The 19,005-nt window shown below is 56.8% G+C and overlaps 2 protein-coding genes across 2 annotated transcripts; both read right to left on the reverse strand.

The window, feature by feature from the left end:
- Positions 1 to 5,384: 5,384 nt before the first annotated feature.
- DOK3 (docking protein 3) lies at positions 5,385 to 9,843 on the reverse strand. The gene is made up of 5 exons (XM_081232889.1): positions 9,729 to 9,843; positions 8,467 to 8,772; positions 6,675 to 6,774; positions 6,392 to 6,564; positions 5,385 to 6,293 (listed from the first exon to the last, which is right to left on the reverse strand). Exons 1-5 carry the CDS (start codon positions 9,798 to 9,800, stop codon positions 5,595 to 5,597), a joined length of 1,350 nt encoding a protein of 449 aa, XP_081089015.1. The 5' UTR covers positions 9,801 to 9,843; the 3' UTR covers positions 5,385 to 5,594.
- A 1,966-nt stretch (positions 9,844 to 11,809) lies between these two features.
- DDX41 (DEAD-box helicase 41) lies at positions 11,810 to 17,127 on the reverse strand. Its single transcript, XM_081230774.1, has 17 exons — positions 17,085 to 17,127; positions 16,887 to 16,997; positions 16,451 to 16,610; positions 16,296 to 16,370; positions 16,107 to 16,167; positions 15,845 to 15,981; positions 15,338 to 15,410; positions 15,082 to 15,235; positions 14,868 to 15,004; positions 13,865 to 14,027; positions 13,572 to 13,703; positions 13,222 to 13,293; positions 13,021 to 13,117; positions 12,732 to 12,881; positions 12,576 to 12,647; positions 12,349 to 12,459; positions 11,810 to 12,169 (listed from the first exon to the last, which is right to left on the reverse strand). The coding sequence occupies exons 1-17, from the start codon at positions 17,109 to 17,111 to the stop codon at positions 12,033 to 12,035; spliced, it is 1,869 nt and encodes a 622-aa protein (XP_081086900.1). The 5' UTR covers positions 17,112 to 17,127; the 3' UTR covers positions 11,810 to 12,032.
- Positions 17,128 to 19,005: the final 1,878 nt, after the last annotated feature.

Here is a 19,005-nt window from a genome sequence, read left to right on the forward strand (position 1 = left end):
CCCGTGGCCGCCGTCCGCTTTGAGCCCGCGTAAGGGGGCGGAGCCAGATACCACGCCCCTGTCAGAGTCACGGCCTCTCGGGTGGTGGGAAGCCCCACCCAATCCTTCCGCTCCGCCCAATCACGAAGTCCCATCTCGCTTTGGGCTGTAAGACACGGCCCGCGGGGCTTGGACGGGGCCTGGGCGGGGACCGGGATGCTGGACACCTTCATTGCCCCGGAGCCCGACCCGCCGTTCTCCTGGCCCCTTGCGCCTCCCGTTGGAGGAACGAAAAGAAAGCCGCCTTGGAAACCAGACAGATCTGGACCTCAGTCATCTCTGAACCTTAGTTTCCAACTCGGAAAAATGGGACAATAATACTCGCCTCTCAGGGCCGCCGTGAAGATAGGCACAGTTTGGCGTAAGGCACAGCCATTGGCGGCTCCAGAATTTCTAAATCGGACGGATTTGGTAGAGAGTTGCAGGGGGGTACCTCGAGGTGGGGTTAGTGAAGGAGGCCACAGGGGAGCTTGAAGTTAAGTTTGCAGAACGCTCCACCGAAGGCAGAAAATAATGGCAGCGGACGGAGGTGGAAGGGCCCTTGGCTCGGCCCCGATCCTGACCTGTGGGCCCTGCCCTTACTCCTACGCCCTGACCCCCGGCAGTCAGCAGCCTGTGGCCCTGCAACCACGGCTCAGCGCTGACTGTCGCGATGGGCTGTGTCCTGGTATCCCGCTCCAGAGCGAGCAACGCCTCCAATGGTGGTGTCAGCGTCCCCACTTTGCCCCAGTGCTCAGCCCCGGCGGCTAAGCGCAGGCGGCGGGGGAAATTGAGCAGGGACCGAAGTGTGTGGGTGGACGAATAGGCGTCCACCCCTCAACTCCTTCTAGAGCATGGCCCATGCTATTCTCCCCACTTCACCATCATTTCTGCATCATCCCCCTCACTACAGAAACCGGTGTAAGCGTTCTCATCTTTAAAGAAATTCTCTCTTGATCCCACATCCCTCTCCAGCTATCTCTCTTTTATTCTACTCCCCTTGAGAGTAAAATTCCTCTGAGTTGTCTATTGCCCTGCCACCCTTGCTTTCCTCCCGTTCTCTCTTGAACTCACTCCAGTCAGGCTCTTGTCCCCACGAGTCCTCTGAATTAATTCCCTCTTCAAAAGGTCTCTAATGGGGCTTCCCTGGTGGCGCAGTGGTTGAGAATCTGCCTGCCAATGCAGGGGACACGGGTTCAAGCCCTGGTCTGGGAAGATCCCACATGCCGCAGAGCAACTGGGTCCGTGAGCCACAATTACTGAGCCTGCGCATCTGGAGCCTATGCTCTGCAACAAGAGAGGCCGCGATAGTGAGAGGCCCGCGCACCGCGATGAGGAGTGGCCCCCGTTTGCCACAACTAGAGAAAGCCCTCGCACAGAAACGAAGACCCAACACAGCCATAAATAAATTAATTAATTAAAAAAATAGTTACAACAACTTATAAAAAAAAAAAAAAAAAAAAAAAAAAGGTCTCTAATGACTTCCAGGTTATCAAATCAATGGTGGTTTCTCAGCTTTCCTCTTACCCTGTCTAGGAGCAGCTCTGGTCCGGGTGCACTCCCTCTTCCCCACGGCTTCATGGCTTCCTCCTGCCCCACTGACTGCCCCTTCTCCACCTCCTTTGGCAGCGTCTCATTTACTTCCCAAAGTGGCCATCAGATGTTTCCTCTCTACATTCACTCTCTGGGACCCCATCCTGTTCTGTGGCTATCAATAACACCTATATGCCAAAGACTCCCAACTTATATGTCCGGCCCTGGCCTTCCCCCAAGAGCCCCAGACTCTAGTATCCAACAGCTTGTCAAAACTTGGGTGTCTACTAAATATCTCAAATCATCATGTCCCAATTTAAACTTGCAATTTCCCCAGCTCCCTAACTCCTTCCTCACCTCGGTTAAACAAACAAACAAACAAAACAACAAAAAACCCCGCAATACTATTCATCTGCCTGGTCCAGTAAAAATTATGGTTTTCCTTCCTTTATCTTCTGTGTCATACATCAGATTCTGCAAATTCCACCTTCAGAATCTGTTCCACACCTGGCTTCCATGGTTGTCCCTGACACTTGTCTCATGCCTGGACGTCTTAACAGTCTCCTGATAGAGCTCCCTGCTTCTACCCTTACGCCGTCCAGAGTCTTCTCCATGCAGCAGCCAAAGTGGTATTTTCATTTTTATTTATTTTCTTAAAAGATGTATTTATTATTTTATTCATTTATTTTATTTATTTTTGGCTGCATCGGGTCTTAGTTGCGGCATGCAGGCTCTTCATTGAGGCATGCAGTGTCTTTAGTTGCAGTGCGCGGGCTTCTCTCTAGTTGTGGCGTGCAGGCTCCAGGGCGTGTGGGCTGTGTAGTTCGTGGCACACAGGCTCTCTAGCTGAGGCGCACGAGCTCGGTAGTTGTGGCACACGGGACTAGTTGCTCCACGGCATGTGGGATCCCAGTTCCCTGACCAGGGACCAAACCTGCGTCCCCTGCATTGTAAGGTGGACTCTTTACCACTGGACCACCAGGGAAGTCCCCAAAGTGGTATTTTTAAAGCAGAAATCACACCACATCACCCACAGCTTTTAGCATTCCAGGGGGCTGGCATTGTGCTTAAAACTAAAGTCTTTCAGACATACATGACACTGATAAACTGGGTCCACCCCCCATCACTCTCCTCCTCGCTCACTCCCCTCTAGCCACTCTGGCCTCCTCACTAATCCTCCAACACAGGAAATGTATTCCTGCCTCAGGGCCTTTGCACTTGTGACTCCTGCTTGAAACACCTTCTCCCAGATATCTAAACAACAGGCTGTCTCATTGTGTTCAGGTCTCTGCTCAGATGTTGCCTCCTCCTTCCTTGATTGTCCTATCTAAAACAGCAGCCCCCTGACACCTCACCTGCATAATGCACTAGTCCCTTATCCTGCTTTATTTTTCCCTATAGCAGTTACCACCATTTGACATTATATTAAGTGTTTGTTTCTTCATTGCCCTTTGTCCCCATTAGAAAGTCATTCCTATGAGAGCAGGGGCTTGTCTGTCTTGTTCAGCACCTCCCCAGTGCCTGCACACAGTGGATATGAATGAACAGATGAAGGAAGGATTGAGAAAGTGAAACAGCAAATGAGCAAAGGCAGAAGTGGCAGCCTGGGGCCCCGGGCAGTCCTCCAACAGAGAGGGCCCTGGGATCCCATTCCTTGGGCCCTGCACGGCTCAGACCTAGATGGTGCCACTAAGAGCTCCCTGCACAGGCAGCCCCTGGGTAGAAACAGGCCTTGGGCTAGGACACAGTGCCCCCTGGTGGTCAAGACACCTGCAGCTCCAGGGCCAGTTCCCTAGATGTTTCCAAAGACTTTCTCTTCCACAGTCTGGTTGGAACCTCACAAAAATAGCCATGAAACAAAAAGGTTCGGATTCGTAATAAAAAAAAAAGTATGCCAAAACAAAAAGAATCTACTGTATAAAACAGGAAACTATATTCAACATCTTGTAATAACCTATAATAGAAAATAATTGGAAAAAGAATGTATATATGTAACTGAATCACTTTGCTGTACATCTGAAACATTGTAAATCAACTATACTTCAATTTAAAAATGAATATAAATGGGCTTCCCTGGTGGCGCCTGGTGGTTAAGAATCCGCCTGCCAATGCAAGGGACACAGGCTCGAGCCCTGGTCCAGGAAGATCCCACATGCCGCGGAGCAACTAAGCCTGTGCGCCACAACTACTGAGCCTGCGCTCTAGAGCCCGTGAGCCACAACTACTGAGCCGTGTGCCACAACTACTGGAGCCCACGCGCCTGGAGCCCGTGCTCCACTACAAGGGAAGTCACCGCAATGAGAAGCCCGCGCACCGCAGAGTAGCCCCTGCTCGCTGCAACTAGAGAAAGCCTGCGTGTGCAGCAATGAAGACCCAACGCAGCCAAAAAATAAAATAAATAAATTTATTAAAAAAAATAAAAGACTGCATCATTGTGAAGTGACAGTGGAGTGTCACTGTCATAAAGATGAGGTTTGGGGGGCTTCCCTGGTGGCGCAGTGGTTGAGAATCTGCCTGCTAGTGCAGGGGACACGGGTTCGAGCCCTGGTCTGGGAGATTCCCACATGCCGCGGAGCAACTAGGCCCGTGAGCCACAACTACTGAGCCTGCGCGTCTGGAGCTTGTGCTCTGCAACAAGAGAGGCCGCAATAGTGAGAGGCCCGCGCACCGCGATGAAGAGTGACCCCCGCTTGCCACAACTAGAGAAAGCCCTCGCACAGAAACGAAGACCCACCACAGCAAAGATAAAGAAATTAATTAATAAACTCCTACCCCCAACATCTTGTTAAAAAAAAAAAAAAAAAGATGAGGTTTGGGATGTACCAAGGGTGTGAGCAGCTGAGGTGGAGTTGAGGTCAGGGGGCCAGGAGGCCGGAGCTCTGGGGGCATGATCCTTGTGTGCATGGTGGCCCAGCGTTGGTGACAGGAACAGCAATAAGGGGAGGACAGTAAAGCAGGCACTAAAGTCTTCAAGAGACTCCTTATTTCCCTCTGGAATGAGGACTCCTTGAGAACAGGACTGTGGCTGTAATGAACATGGCCGTGACCTCAGTGCCTGGCACAGAGTAGGCACCTGATCAAACTCGAATGAATGTATGCTTGGTATGTAATTTGATCTTTATCTTTGACAGTTGAGGAAGACTGAGGCCAGGGGTTCCACAGAAGTGTCTGTGCATTTTTGAGTCTCAGTGGGGAGTGTTTTGGGTGTGCACACATTTGAACTCCCTTCCACCTGCCCGTCTCCCCGCCCCCCCAACTCCTCCCCAGCCCAGGCTTTCTGGTCCCTCAAAATCAGCCTCCACACTGCTTCCCTGGCTGACTATGTCCCTCTACTGAGGATGAGACCAAGCTCATTGTAGGATGGTGAGGCCTCTCATGTGCGGCCAACTCTCCCTCAGCCCCTTGGAGCCCTCCGGGTCCATGGTCTTCCCTTGCTCTCTGCACCCACCGTGCCCACCTTCATCCTGGAAAGCTCCAGGGCTCACTGCCAGCCTGGTGAAGCCCTGCCTGCCCTTCGCACTCAATTCAGGGGGCACCTCTCCCATCAGCAAGCCTTATTTCTCCCTCTGCCCTACTGTCGGAGTTATTTCGGCTGAACAGGACCACGTGGAGCCATAATTATTTGCATCTCACCCTCCTGCTCCAGGAGACTTGAGCCTACTGGTGGCAGAGGTCAGGTCCAGGCCACGTGTGTCCCTGGAACCCAGCACAGGGCACTGATGTTTGCTGCAATGCCTGTGTTTGAGGGTCTGTGTGGACCCGGGCAAGCCACTGCAAGAAGCCATAGGGAGGAGGTATGGACTGTGGGCCACAAGGTGGGACGGAGAGGAGAACTAAAAGGCTTTATTGCCAGCAAATCTGTACACTATACACTGGGGGCCGGCAGGGCACCTGAGGGGTCCTCCCCAGGCCGTCTGCCTTGTCCCTCCAGGCTAGAGTGAGTGTGGGGGTGTGTCTGCAGATGTCCATTGTTTCCCCGCCCTCTTGTCCCAGGGAGAGCGCCTTCCTCTCCTCCGGCCTCCTCCGGCCGCCACGATACTCGGTCAGGGCCTGTCGCAGGGAGCCGGGCCCTTCCTGCGCTCACGGCTCAGCAGCGTCACCAGCTTGGCCTTGAAGCCCAAGTGGCCGCCGGCGCGGGCGGAGCCCTCGGCCTCGTCGCCGTCGTCGGCCAGCTCCAGCTCCAGCAGCCGCCGGTACTGGGCCTCCAGGCTGCTGTCATGGGCCGCGCCGGGCCAGCCCAGGTCCTGGCTATTGTGGTAGATGGGGCTGGCCAGGGGGCTGCGGCCGCCCGGGCCCTCCTGCTCCGGACAGCCGGCGTCGGGCGCGGGGCCGGCGTCCAGCACGCACAGGTTCTCGTACAGGTGCTCGGCGGCGTCCGGAGGCCGGCTGGCCCGCTTGCACACGGACGCGTAGAGCGCGGGCGCCGGCTCGTCCGGGGCTGCGGGGCCCAGCAGAGGGGGCAGGCTCTGGGGCCCGGGCTCGGCCGCGCGCGCCCTCCGGGAGCCGGGCGCCTCGGGTCCCGGGGGCACCTCCCGCAGCTCCCCCGGAGGCTCCAGCGAGGGCAGGGAGGTGGCCCGCGGCAGGGGGCAGGGCTGGGGCCCCGCCCACTCGGGGAGCCGCTCCCGCTGGCGGGCGATGGCGGCGGCTACGGCCCCGCATAGGTCTTGGGAGCGGGGGCTGATGAAGGCGAAGAGGCCCTCGCCCGAGTCGCAGCGGCGGCCGGCTTCAAAGGAGAACACGCCCTGGGCACGGGCGGCACGGGGAGTCAGCGGCTGAGGGGCCGCCCGCCAAGCGCTACCCTTCCCTGTGGGACCAGTGGGGCGGCCGCCCAGCACCTCACCTTGTGGGAGCCGAACTTGCGCAGGAAGCGGTAGGGCCAGGTGTAGAGCGCCTGGGGGCTGGCGGGCTCGTTCAGCTGGATGGAGTCCTGGCCCAGCAGCAGGAGGTAGGGCCCCTTCAGCTGGCAGCGGGTGGCTGCCTCCGTCCTCTGTACCACCACTGGAAACTCGCCCACTGCAGGCACGGCGCCGTGAGGGCCACAGGCACAGCCCCCGGGGGTCCCGGAAAGATCCCAGCCCTGTTTGTGCTAGGGCTGAGGCTGCCCCTGTACCTCCCCGACTCACCTTCCTGCCAGGAGGAGTAGATGGAGTTCTCCTCCATCTGGACCAGGCCCCTCTTGGGAGCCTCTGCCTCCCCTGATCCTTGGGAGCTCTCCCCTGTGCCCTGGGGAATGGGACAAGGTCAGAGGTTACTGTCCCATCCACTCCTCTTCCCACATCCTTTCTCTGGGGTTCATGCCAAGCAAGGGCACCCAGAGACCTGAGTGCCAGTCCCAGTTCTGCCCCTGACACACTGCAAGACCCGGGACACCCCTCTGAGCCTATTTCCCCACCTGCAATCCCCACCGGCTCCCCCTTGAGGGTGCTGAGTGCTGTAAAGCAGAGGGCACAAACGAGGCTGTCCTCCATTGCCCTTGAGGTTGGCCAGCGACTGGGCCGGCCTGTGTGTGTCCCTGACAGCTTGGAGCAGTAAAGGGGTGGGAGCTTCAAGGGTGGGACCCACGAGTGAATGGCCACTTGTTCCTCCCATCTCTGACCTCTTTCCCCATCTCCCACCATGTCCTTTGGGCTCCGACCCTGTGCTCTCCATCATGACCACCTTGGCCCATGGTACCATGGCCAGGGTCAAATGCAATGGCTTTCCACTGGTCTCCTTGCTCCTGTTTATTTCCTTTTTTTTTTTTTAATCATAAGAACTGTGGTAAAATATACAACATAAAATTTACCATTTTAACCATTTTAAAGTGTATGATTCAGAACTTTTTCATCACTCCAGATGGAAGCCCCGTACCCATTAACTGTCACTTTCCATTCCCCGCCTCCCCACTCCCTGGCAACCCCTAAACTGCTTTCTGTCCCTATGGATTTGTCTCTTCTGTATTTCACGTTAATGGAATCATACAATGTGTGGCCCTTGGTGTCTAGCTTCTCTGACTTAGCATGTTTTCAAGGTCCATCCATGTTGTAGCATGTATCAGTGCTTCGTCCCTTTTTATGGCCAAGTAATGTTCTGTTGCATGGATAGACTGCATTTGGTTTATCCATTCATCAGTTGATGGACATTTGCGTCGTTTGCATCTTTGGGCTATTGTGAACAATGCTGCTCTAAAGATTCTGGTACAAGTTTTGTTTTAACACCTGTTTCAGTTCTCTTGGGTATACACCTAGGAGGAGAATTGCTGGGTCATATGTTAACTCTATGTTTAGTTTTTAAGGAACTGCCACTCATTTCCTTTTGGTCCATCACGGACCCTGTAAAGCTTTAAAACTCTCAGCTTCTGTGTCCAACTCCCCAAAGGCTTCTCCTCGCACTCAGAATAAAATCCCAAACTCCACATGTGGCCCAAGGCAGTTTCAGCTGGCTCCCACCAGACTCTCCACTGTTGCCTCTTCCTGGGCCCCCTCTCACTCCTTACCTTCCAGCCACACTGGCCTTTCTGCTGCTTGAACATCAAGCTTTCCCCTGCCTCAGGGCCCTTGCCCATGCTGCTCCCTTAGTTCAGGGGACTCCTCAGACCTGTGTTTAGGACACTCTTTCCTCAGATCTTTGCCTGGTGGGTTATTTTTCCTCAAGGATTCAGGCGCACTCTCCTCTCCTGAGAAGCCTTCCTGAACCATCCTGTCTAACATCCCCCTACTCACTCCTGGTCCCACCCAGCCTCTCATTTTCTCCATAGCATGCATGGCCATCTGAGATTTGTTCTGTGGGCTTCTGGGCTGTTTCCCAGGCTTCTAGGTGCTTGGCAGGTGCTTGCTGAGTGATGACATGTGAATGAGCGTGGAGATGAACAAGGTGTAAGTGAACGGCTCTCCCTGGCTGGCCCCTGGATGCCTTACCCACCCATCCTGTGCTCACCGGGAAGGCCAGCTGGCAAATGGGGCCCATCCAAGACTGGCGGTGCTGTGCGGCCAGCAGGTGGCTTCGCTCCGTCGTGGTGAGCAGGAAGGCACCAGTGTCCCGCGGGCAGCTCTCACCGTCAGCCGGCAGCACGGATACGCAGTCAGCCAGGCGGATGACCCGCCGCTCTCCTCGCCGGCCAGGCCCCACAGACCTGTCACCTGCTGGCCCCAGGCCACCATCCCGGACCTCCCAGCTCTCTAGCCGTGCCACGCCTGACGGGCCTCCTGCATACAGTAGACCCCATACCTTCCGCCAGGACTTCTGCAGGAGATGAAGATGGGGGAGATGACCCTCGGGTGGCAGTTCTCCCTGCAGCTCAGCCCAGCACAAGCCACTTAGCAAACGCTCCTGGCCACCCAGGCTGGCCTCTGCCTCGCAGCTCTTCAGGCCACAGAGGATGCCTTGCCAGAGCCGGCCTGGCAGCAGGAAGCGTCTGTGCTTGGGGTCCGTCAGCCCTAGCTTCAAATCCACCCCACGCGTTCCTAACTGTGACCCCCCCATAAGCACTGGGATCCTCATCTCTCAAAAGGTTATGAGAACACGGGGTTGGGTATTCTACTGGGCAATGTCTGTAAAGTATCGAGTGGCCAGAGCAGACCACCTGACACTACTGCTTTGTTGGTGCACCCACCCCCTGTAAAGAAAAGGTCAACTGGGCCACGGGACAAGGGCTGGGGCAGGAGGGAGGCCTCAGTCTCATGATGGCAAGGAAGGAAACATGCAAATAGCGTCAAGCAAAGGAAACAGACGGTTTATCTGCCTGGGCAGCAGCTGCAGCTGAGCTGTGGGTGTGCAGGGCCTGCTACTCCAGGACAGGGCCGGGAGGAGCTGAGCCCGCTTCTGCAGGATGGAGCTCCACTTTGGGGGGCTCCTCCAGCTCAGCCTCCAGCCCTCTCGAGGGGCCACATTGTCACTAGGAGATGGGATGGAAGGCTGTTGGATTAACCCGCCTCTCAGCTCTGCCCTGCCCCAAGGGTTCCATTCTTGGCTCCCCGCTCTTGGCTTCCCATCTGTAAATGAGGAAGGGTCTCGGCAAAGCCCACTCGGCCCAACCCGCTCAGGCTGAGAATGGGGCTCAGTTCCCCTTCCCCACACCTGGGTTGGATTCCCCACTTGGACTCCTACCCCCATTCTCCCAGGTTCTGGTGGGCTGTCCAAGGCTGGGGCTGAGGCCCACCACCTGTCCTAGGCAGCTACCTGGCAGCCAGGGTCCCCACCTTGCCAAACTTGATGTGCTGCTGGTAGAGGATGCCGTCCTTGATGGGTGTCTCCAGAGGCTCCATGGCCATGGCCGCCGCTCCGAGGGCCTGAGGAGACTGGTGACGGGCTGGAGGGGAACTCCTCACACTTCCCCTTCTGGCCACTTCCCCCTCCCTCTGTCCAGAGAGGCAGCTGCAGGGTTGGGGGAGGGGAGCCCCGTCTTCGGAAAAGGAGCTAGGATGGGGGTAAGGGCATCACGTATTTCTTCCTTGGGGTTCCAGCTGGCCCAAGGTACCCACTAGTGCCAGGCAGGGGCCTTGGACCCCCTGGGGGCAGATGACCCGTGCCTGCCTGGGTCAGCTGGGTGTGAGCCTCTGACCACAGGCTGGCTCCCGAATCAGGAGCCCTGACCCCTCCCCCATCCTGGGGCAGTTGTGTACCCTGGGGCCTGCCATTCTCACAGCCTGGTCCCTGCCCCAGGACCTTTCTCTAGCCAGACTGGCAAATTCCTTGCTTCCCCCCCTTGGAGTCCTGGTTGGTCTGCTTGTCTTTATTCTGGAAATAGTTCTAATGTTCACTTGCTCCTCTCCATCTTCACAGCCCCTATCCATTGCCAGCTTAGGCATCTCCCCTTTGAACCACGTCCCCACCTGGGCCCACCGGGCCCTCTCTGCTAACCCCAAACCAACCTGTCTCTCCCCTCCCTAAATGCTTCCTGGCTCCCAGTGCCCTGAGGTCTAGCTTGGACTCCTTGGCCCAGCATTCAGGGTGCTGGGTACTCTGGCCTCCACCTCCCCCAGCCGGGCCCCTTCAGGGCACCTCTCACCGTGCTGCTCAGGGCTCTGGGACTTCTTCCTCCGGGAGGCCTCCCCAGACCATCCCACGCTGTCTGACAGCACAAAGGCCCCAGCCCTCATGGCACGGCCCCAGCCACGTGAGCGTGGGTGGCACGCCCCCAGTGGGTTCCCTGGAGAGCTCACAGGCTTTTTAAGCTTTGCTTCTTGCTGGAGTCCTGTTTCAGTCTCGTCTTCCTGGAGGCCAGTATGGGAGCTCTGCATATGAATCTGAATCCTGGGGACAGCCTCATTTCATTTATTCAGTGCCACCTCTGGGAAGGAATGTGTAAACAGGCTGAATACTGTTTGGGGGTCACACGTGGGGTGTGTAGCTTCTCGGGCAGGAAATCTTTTCCAAGGGCCTCATTCACCTGGCTTTGTGCCCACTGTGGCCCAAGCAGCTCTGAGCTCTGGCAGCCTCAGACACCATGTCCTTTGCATTCTCATTGCCATTTCAGCGATGAGGAAATCAAGGCTCAGAAACATTAAGTAACTTGCCCTAGGCCACACACCAACTGACAAACATGGCTTGAGCAACTGCTGTCCTGCTGGGATAAGCATGTGGCCTTGCACATGAAGTGCCTGGACAGAGGAGCTATCACCAATGCTTTTTCTGTCTACCCCTTGCAAGATGTTGAAATCCTGGCCCATTTGCCAGCAGTCCCGTGACCGCCACCCACATTTATTCATGGCTGATCTGTCTGTCCCACTCACCCGTGAACTCCTCAGAGGGCATCTGCCTGGCTCATTTGTGTCCTGAGCCCAGCAGATACCTGGGCACAGAGCTGGGTCAGTGGGTGCTTGTGGCCTGAGTGGCAGTTCTGTGGCATCTGCTGCCCCCCTGGCAAACAGAGCACAGGGTTCCCTACTGGGAGCCTGTGTGGGCAAGGGGCCCGAGGCAGGAAGTCTCCTCCTAAAGGGCCTTAGGAGAAGCTCCAGGACCTTTACACAGTGACAGGAAGAGGGAGGCTGGGGCAGGGCTGGAGATTATAACAGCCAACCAGAAAGACCAGCAGACCCAACCAACCATTTCCCCTTGGTCCATCAATGTCCTTCTCTGAGTCATAAATCCAGGTAGACTAGAGGAAATACCCTACGCCCCGAGAGGGGAACCCGGGTAGGCAGCTCCTTCCACAACTGAGTGCCAGCAGGTGTGGCAGTAGTGGTGGGAGATGCCAAGGCCCCACCTGAGAGGGGCTCTGGAGGTCAGAGGGTGAGGCCTGCCCAGGAAGCACGGGGCAGAGAAGGCAAAACACAGAGGCTGAGACCAAAAAGGCTGGTGTTTTAATGGCAGCTGGGGTAAAGAGGAGCAAAAATAGTAATTCTGGGGGGCACAGGGAACAGGCAGCCAGGTCCAGCCTGGCCCAACCCAGGCCAGCTGGGCTGAGGATGCTGGCTTCTTGCCCACGGGGCAGGGCTGTGTGGGAGGTGGCTGGAGCCCCGGGGACGGAGGCCCCTTGGAGAGAAAGAGGGATGACAGCCAGCTCAGAAGTCCATGGAGCTGTGGGCCAGGTAGTCCTTGCGGCCGATGTTGCTAACCTGCTTCGTCTGCATAGCCTCGAGTTTGGGGCAGTCGGTGATCCGATGGCCCAGGCCCCCACAGAAGGCACAGCCACGCTCTCCTGGGGGAACGGGGTAGCGGTGGGTGGGGGAGGAGGGTCAGCATGGTGATGGGGCCAGGCTCTGTGCCCCAGACCCTGGGCCCCCATCAGACCCCCAGACCGCTGAGGGGCAGAATGGACTTGTTCTGTGGTGTTCCCGTCATGCCCCCACTGGACTAGTGTCCCCCACCCCGTGTCACCTCCAATGTCCAGCATGGACTCGTCCCCGCAGTGCAGTACTTGCAGCACGGGTGGAACCTTCTGCTTGGCCTCCAGCAGCAGGGCTTTGAGATCCATCAGCACCGACTCATCTGTGGGGGTAGCGGGGAACCATCAGGTCCAGTCCTGGGCCCTGTAGCCAGAACCAGGCTGGCCATAGGTGGAGGACCCGGGGGACAGCCAAAGGTGGCCCTGGTGGCAGACTCACCACAGGCCTTGTTGATGAAGGTGGTGGCAATGCCTGTGTTTCCTGAGCGCCCAGTGCGGCCAATACGGTGCACTGCAGAGGGAGGGAAGAGAGCATCTGGCCCACTGCCCAGGGGCTGGGGCCTAGGCCGCAACCCCAGCCCCCCAAACAGCCCACCATAGTTCTCGATCTCCTCAGGCATGTCATAATTGATGACGTGCTGGATGGCAGGGAAGTCCAAGCCCTTGGAGGCTACGTCTGTGGCCACTAGGACGTCCTTCTTGCCCTCCCGGAATGCCTCGATGGCCTTGGTCCGTTCCTCTTGGTCTGGGAAGGGTCAGGCAGGAGCTATTAGAGCGACAGCAGGAGTCTGGGGAGCAGTGGCAGGCCGGCCAGGTAGGGGAAGGGATAAGATGAGGGGCTGCTATGGCAGCGGGGTCCATGCCTATGCACGTGCCACGCTAACCTTTGCCCCCATGGATGGCCACAGCCTCGACCCCCTTGAGGAGCAGGTACTCATGGATGGCGTCCACATCTGCTTTCTTCTCTGCAAAGATGAGTACCTGTCCAGGAAAGCCAACTCCGATCACAGGGGCCGACTCCTGGGCGCCCCCACAACCTTCCGCCAGCATGCGGCCCCTGGGCTAGCCTGGCTGGAAGCACTCACGGGCGGCGGTGTCTTCTGCAGGCACTCAAGCAGGTACACCATCTTGGCTTCCTCCTTCACATATTCCACTTCCTGCCACCACCAGGATCAGGTTAGGTGGTCCTGAGAACAGGCTCACCAGCCATGGCCCTGCTACAGAGGATGGGCCCCCAGTCCTGGCTAGGAGGTGACCAGAGAGCCTCTTGCCAAGGGCTGGGTACCATGAGAAGACTTCCTGCTAAGGGCCATGGCTGTGAATGAAACCCCTAGTGCCCACAAGGTGGCCCCCCCACCCGGCTCCGATCAGCTAAGGGAGCCTCGTCAGATCCAGCCCTCACAAGTGAGACTGCCCCTCAGGAATGTTTGCCCACCTGGATGACATCCAGGCTGGCAGCCCCGGCACGCCCCACATTGATCGTGACAGGCTTTACCAGGGCACTCTTGGCGAAGTTCTGAATCTTCTTAGGCATGGTGGCACTGAAGAGTAGGGTCTGTCGCTGGCCCTGAGGAAGAAGAGGGCTGGGGCTGAGGGCACGTGGGGGCTGGGGAGCCTGAGGGGCTGGGACAGTGGGTGGGGAGCACAGGGCCTTAGGGCCCTCCAGAGTTGAATGTGGTGTGTAGGGGGAAGGTGGCAGGAGCGTCCCGGCCAGGTGGGGAAGGGCACCTTGAAGTAGGAGAAGATGGTACGGATGTCACCCTCGAAACCCATGTCGATCATGCGGTCAGCCTCGTCCAGGGCCAAGTAACGACAGATATCCAGGCTGACCATCTTCTTCTGCAGCAGATCCATGAGGCGCCCAGGGGTGGCCACCATCATGTGCACACCACTGGGGACCAAGGAGGGACACTGACGGCAGGGCCACCTGCTAAGCCCTACCTAGAGGCCGGCACTCCACCTTGTTCCACCCTCCGGCCTCTTTCCTACCTCTCCTCACCTGACCCGCCTTGTCACTGCCACCACCTTGCTCTATGGACGGCACAAGGCTCTCCTGGAGAGCGCTGCAACCTTCTCGACCACCACTCCGTTCCACGGCTCTACCCGAGCCACGTGGTCACCTCGGCCCCACACACCCTTCCCCCAGGTCACTCCCCTTGCCCCCAGGAGGACGATCCTGAATCTTCAGATAGGCCTCAGCCTGTGCTCCCACAGCTCCCTTTGTAGGCCTCAAAGGCTCACTTTCGTGGTACGATGAATTCATCTTTTCCATGTCTGCATCCTCCCTGACTAGCAATGCCTACGAAACAGGAACTGGGTTTGGCCTGTCTGTAACCCTGGACATCTAGTGATGTCTGTTGGGAACTGCACTGTGTGGAAAGCGCACAGGTCCAGCCATGCCCCAGAGCCTCAGCCTCCTCGATGGGTCACACTAAACAACCCTGACCTTCCTGGACACCCCAGGGCCGCCACCTCTGTGCCTTCTGCCTGGAATGCCCCGACTCCTTGACCTCCCAGATGCCCCCGTTCCATCTGCTGTGTTCCCACAGTACCTCACCACATCCCTCTGTCCCACCCCAACCAACCTCCCTGTTAGACTGGGGGTTCACTGAGGGCTGGGCCCATGGGAGGCCTCTGCAAAGATCTGTCGAGTGGCTAAAGCAAAGGGTCCTTTGGCTTGTCTAGGTAGGGGCTTTGGGGAAGCCCTTGGGGCGGGGGTGCCTATACTCACTGTCGGATGGTCTCCATCTGCTCTTTGACGGACATGCCCCCGATGCAGAGAGCACAGCGCAGGAGTGGCGAGCTGTCCTCCTGCAGCAGGCGGCAGTAATACTCCAGGATGCCGTGGGTCTGCCGGGCCAGCTCCCGCTGCAGGTACAGGGGCAGTGGCTGGCACCAGAAGGTGGACCCATCTGCGCCCTGCCCTCCAGGCCAGCCTATCTTACCGAGGGGCAGATAATGAGTCCATAGGGCCCTTCACGCTTAGAGAAAGGTAACCTCTTCTCTTGCTCCAGGCAGAACATGATGACCGGCAAAGTGAACACCAGTGTCTTGCCTGAACCCGTGAAGGCTATGCCTATCATGTCACGGCCAGATAGACTGGTGAGAGAAGAGAGGCCTGAGGGTCAGCTTCAGTGGAATACAGGGACTGCTTCTCATCTAGCAACCACTCCTCCCCAGGGCCGCCAGGTTCACACTCACATGGTGGGAATTCCCTGGATCTGAATGGGTGTTGGGTGGTGGATGCCCTTCTTCTTCAGGCCTCTCAGGATGGCTACAGAAAACAACACTGGCATCATCCTTGTGTCTCATAGGTACTTCAACAAGCCCCCAAAGCCTATAAAGTTGGCACTATGTCCTTCAGGTTACAAATGATGAAACTAAGACCCAGGGAAAAAAAAAAAAGAAAGAAAAACAAACACACAGACTTGTCCAAGGCCTCTAGGTTAAGCAGAGGCAGGATTCACACCCAGGTCTGTTTAAGGCCATCATCACTTGCCCACCAAAGCTCCTTAATGACAGAAATTGGTAAATATGAACAGTTGCAACAACTGAAAAAGGAGCATAAAGACAAATCTCTCCTTCTCAAAACCCTCATCCCCACTGACTAGACCCAGTGCTGCAGTTGCTGGCCTTGGTGGGGGCTAGGCCGCAACCTCGCAGATGTTTCCCTATCAAAATGTGGTGTTGCTCCCAGCTCCCAGGCACCTGCAGGAAATTTCATTTCCTTGAAGCTTTTGATGGGTGGCGGGATACCATCTCCTTCCACCAAGATGTGGTACTTCTTCCGTACACGCTCATGCCGCTCTTCAGACATGCTCAGGACGTAACGGGGTGGTGTCCAACTGTGGGTGGGTGGCAAGAGTCAAGAGAGCCCCTGGACACAGCTGGCTTTGGGGTGTTCCCGCCAGTCTCCACGACATACTGTCTGAAGTAAGAGTGACTGATTTTCCAGACTGGAAAAACATACCTAGTTTTGATTGGATCGTCATACGTGATTCCCTTAGCCATCTCCTTCACTGACATCAAGGCTGAGGAAACAGATGTGGCTCAGGGCTGGCTCCTGCTTCCCAGAGGCCAGGCCCTTTGAAATATAACATGCCTAGGACTGGGGGAGGAGGCTCAGTTCACCTCCTCTCTGCCCTAGCTACAGCCATACCTCGACCCTCAGCCACACTCTCCAGGATCTTCTCCTCTTCCTTCAGCTGCTTCTCTTTGGCAGACTCCTTGCGGGCTGACCAAACAAGCAGAAGGTGTCAGAGAGACACCAAAGCAGTGCACCAAGCTGAGCCTCCCGCCTGCTGCCCAGCCCACCTTCAGCCTTCTCTTTGAGGTGCTGGTGCTGATCCAGGAGGCTGACGTTGGACTGAGGGCCCAACGGGATGTCGTCCTCATCTCCCCGGGGCTCGCTGCCGCTGTCCTGCTGCTCCTCTTCCGCAGCTCCCTTGCGCCTTCGCTGCAGCAGCTTCTGGAGCTGAGGTTCCACCAGCGCCCCTCAGAGCCGAGCCCAACGCACAGTGGGGCATCGGGCCCAGGGGCCTGCGTCAGGATCCTGGCTTTTGGGAGAGGGTCCCGTGCCCTGAGGCGCACAGCTGCCCCACCCCTCAGATCAGGTCGCCAGTTCCTCGTTTGCCTGGGGACCACGCTCCCGTGTACTGACACCTCACTCCGCAGACCGGGGGCCACCCCCCATCCCACCGCCAAACCCCCATCTCCTGCCCTCGTTCCACCCTCGAGCCGGGGCCCTCACCAGCAGTTGCCGGCGCTGTCGCAACGGCACGTACGGCACATAGTCCTCGTCGTCCTCATCGTCTGCCTCGGAGCGGCTTCCTGTGGCAGTCGCCTCGTCGCTGCGAGCCCGCTGCAGATACAGACGAGTCAGACCCGGACCCCCGACCCCTCCTTCACGATCGCTCGCCACCCGCGCAGACCCCCGCCTGGCTCCCACCTTCCGCTCGGGTTCCGATTCCTCCATCCTTTGCTGCACGCATGCGCACCGCGGTAAAAAAAAAAACCCCGCCTCGCCTATGATGAGATCCAATCAGATGTGAAGAAGCGGACGTCGGCGCCTAGCAACGACCTCTAAGTGCCGGGTCGCGCAGAGGGACAAACTTTCTCCTGAGCCCCTGTCTTGCGGTGTGGCGTCGCCAGGGCTGAGGGCGAAAGCGTCAGGCAAGGCATTGTGGGACGCTGGAGGATCTGGAGCACGCGCTGAAGGCACAAACCGAGGCGGGTTGGGTCGTGGGGACCGCTGATCCCGAAGACGGCGGTGTGCTGAGTCCCCAGCCTCGCCCAGGGCGTGACGTCACCCGGCACGCCCCCGCCGGCGGACACTGCGCCCTCTCGTGGCCGGGGAGCGGTGGGTCCCAGCCAGCTGGGATCTCGCCCCGCTCTCTATCCCGCCCCCATTAACCGGCGCGGGCCAAGGAGGGCAGGGCGGGGCTTGCAGAAAAAGTGACTCAACACACGCTGCCGCTCTGACTGGTGTTCTCATCTGTGTGAGACACCTATGTTCAGAGTGGTGAGGGATAAACAAAATGACGGTGGGTTTTAACTGAGGGTCTGTATATGTATGTAAACGATTATTTATGTAAATGCTGTAACAGAGCTCAGAGAGTGACTGGGGAACCAGAGAAGGCTTCGAGGAGACCTGGATCTGAAGTTACAAGGAAGTGTGGAATCTCAGAGCTGGGAGTGCAAGAGAGGGACAGGCTTCCTGATAGAGGGTCTAGCAGGAGTGACGTTCTGGCCATGTGCAAGTTCCCAGGGAACAAAGTGATCACGTGGCCCGTGTGGGGTTGGGTAGTCAGAGCTAAGGCTTTAAGGTAGACCCAGAGCATGCAGGGCCGAGACTGTCAGGGTGATTTCAACTTCACTGGGAACTTTTAAAGAGGAGTGATGGGTCAGTGCTGTTTTCTTCCTTCATATATTAAATATGAGTATGTGCTGGGCGTTGTGCGTAGTGTCGAAGCAGGTAAACGATGAACAAGACACAAACCAGGCTTGTGAGGACCTTACAGATTAGGTGAGGAGACAAACACAGGTAACTGGTCTTGAGATTAAGAAATCTCCTCTAAGACACAAAAGGTACCACTTTTGGAATTAGCATAAACGCAGGGCAAACTTGATTCTCACAGTAAAAGTAGCTTCTCAGTCGAAAGAAAGGGATGTGAAAGTTAAGGTGGAATTCATGAACAAAGTGTTAACTGGGAGGGAAACAAGTGAGCAAGTCAGAAGCCCCGAGGACTGAGGTCATCAGGTGTGGAGAGAGTGTGCCAGAGGCAGGGGCTGGGCTCAGTGCTATTCTCAAAAGTCTTTCTCTCTAGGTAAAGCGGCTGCTTGATCAGACCTGCAACTTTGAAATGATGAAGCAGAATTTTAGATAGTTGTGACAATTCAATTGCAGGGCAGGAGCCTAGTGTAAGAGCTGAAGGGAGAGAGGAGCACAGGTAATAAAAATACACAGAAAAGTTTCACAGAAGTGTCCACACTTGCTTGGGGATTGGCCAAGGGACCAGGAACTGTGAGCCCATGGTCAATGCTGTTTCACCTCTTTGGAAGAGGAAGCTTGTACTGCCAACCCTGTGTGTGTGTGTGTGTGTGTGTGTGTGTGTGTGTTTGTATGTGTGTGGGGGGTGTTCAACCTGGGAGGAAGGAGGGAGTGGTTTCCAATCCTGCTCCCAACACTCCACAAAGGGCTCTTAGTGACTGCGTGGCCACTAGCACTGTCGCTCCACACATCGAGCTCAAGCTAAGAGTTGGTTATAGTAGGAAAATGACATTGGAGGTGAGGATTCGGGACAAAAGTGTGTGTGAGGCATTTCTAGCAAACTATTACATTAAAATCTGAATTCACAAACCAGATCCAC

This window comes from Mesoplodon bidens (genome assembly GCF_964165515.1).
Source record: "Mesoplodon bidens genome assembly, chromosome: 4".
Taxonomy (NCBI): Eukaryota; Metazoa; Chordata; class Mammalia; order Artiodactyla; family Ziphiidae; genus Mesoplodon; species Mesoplodon bidens.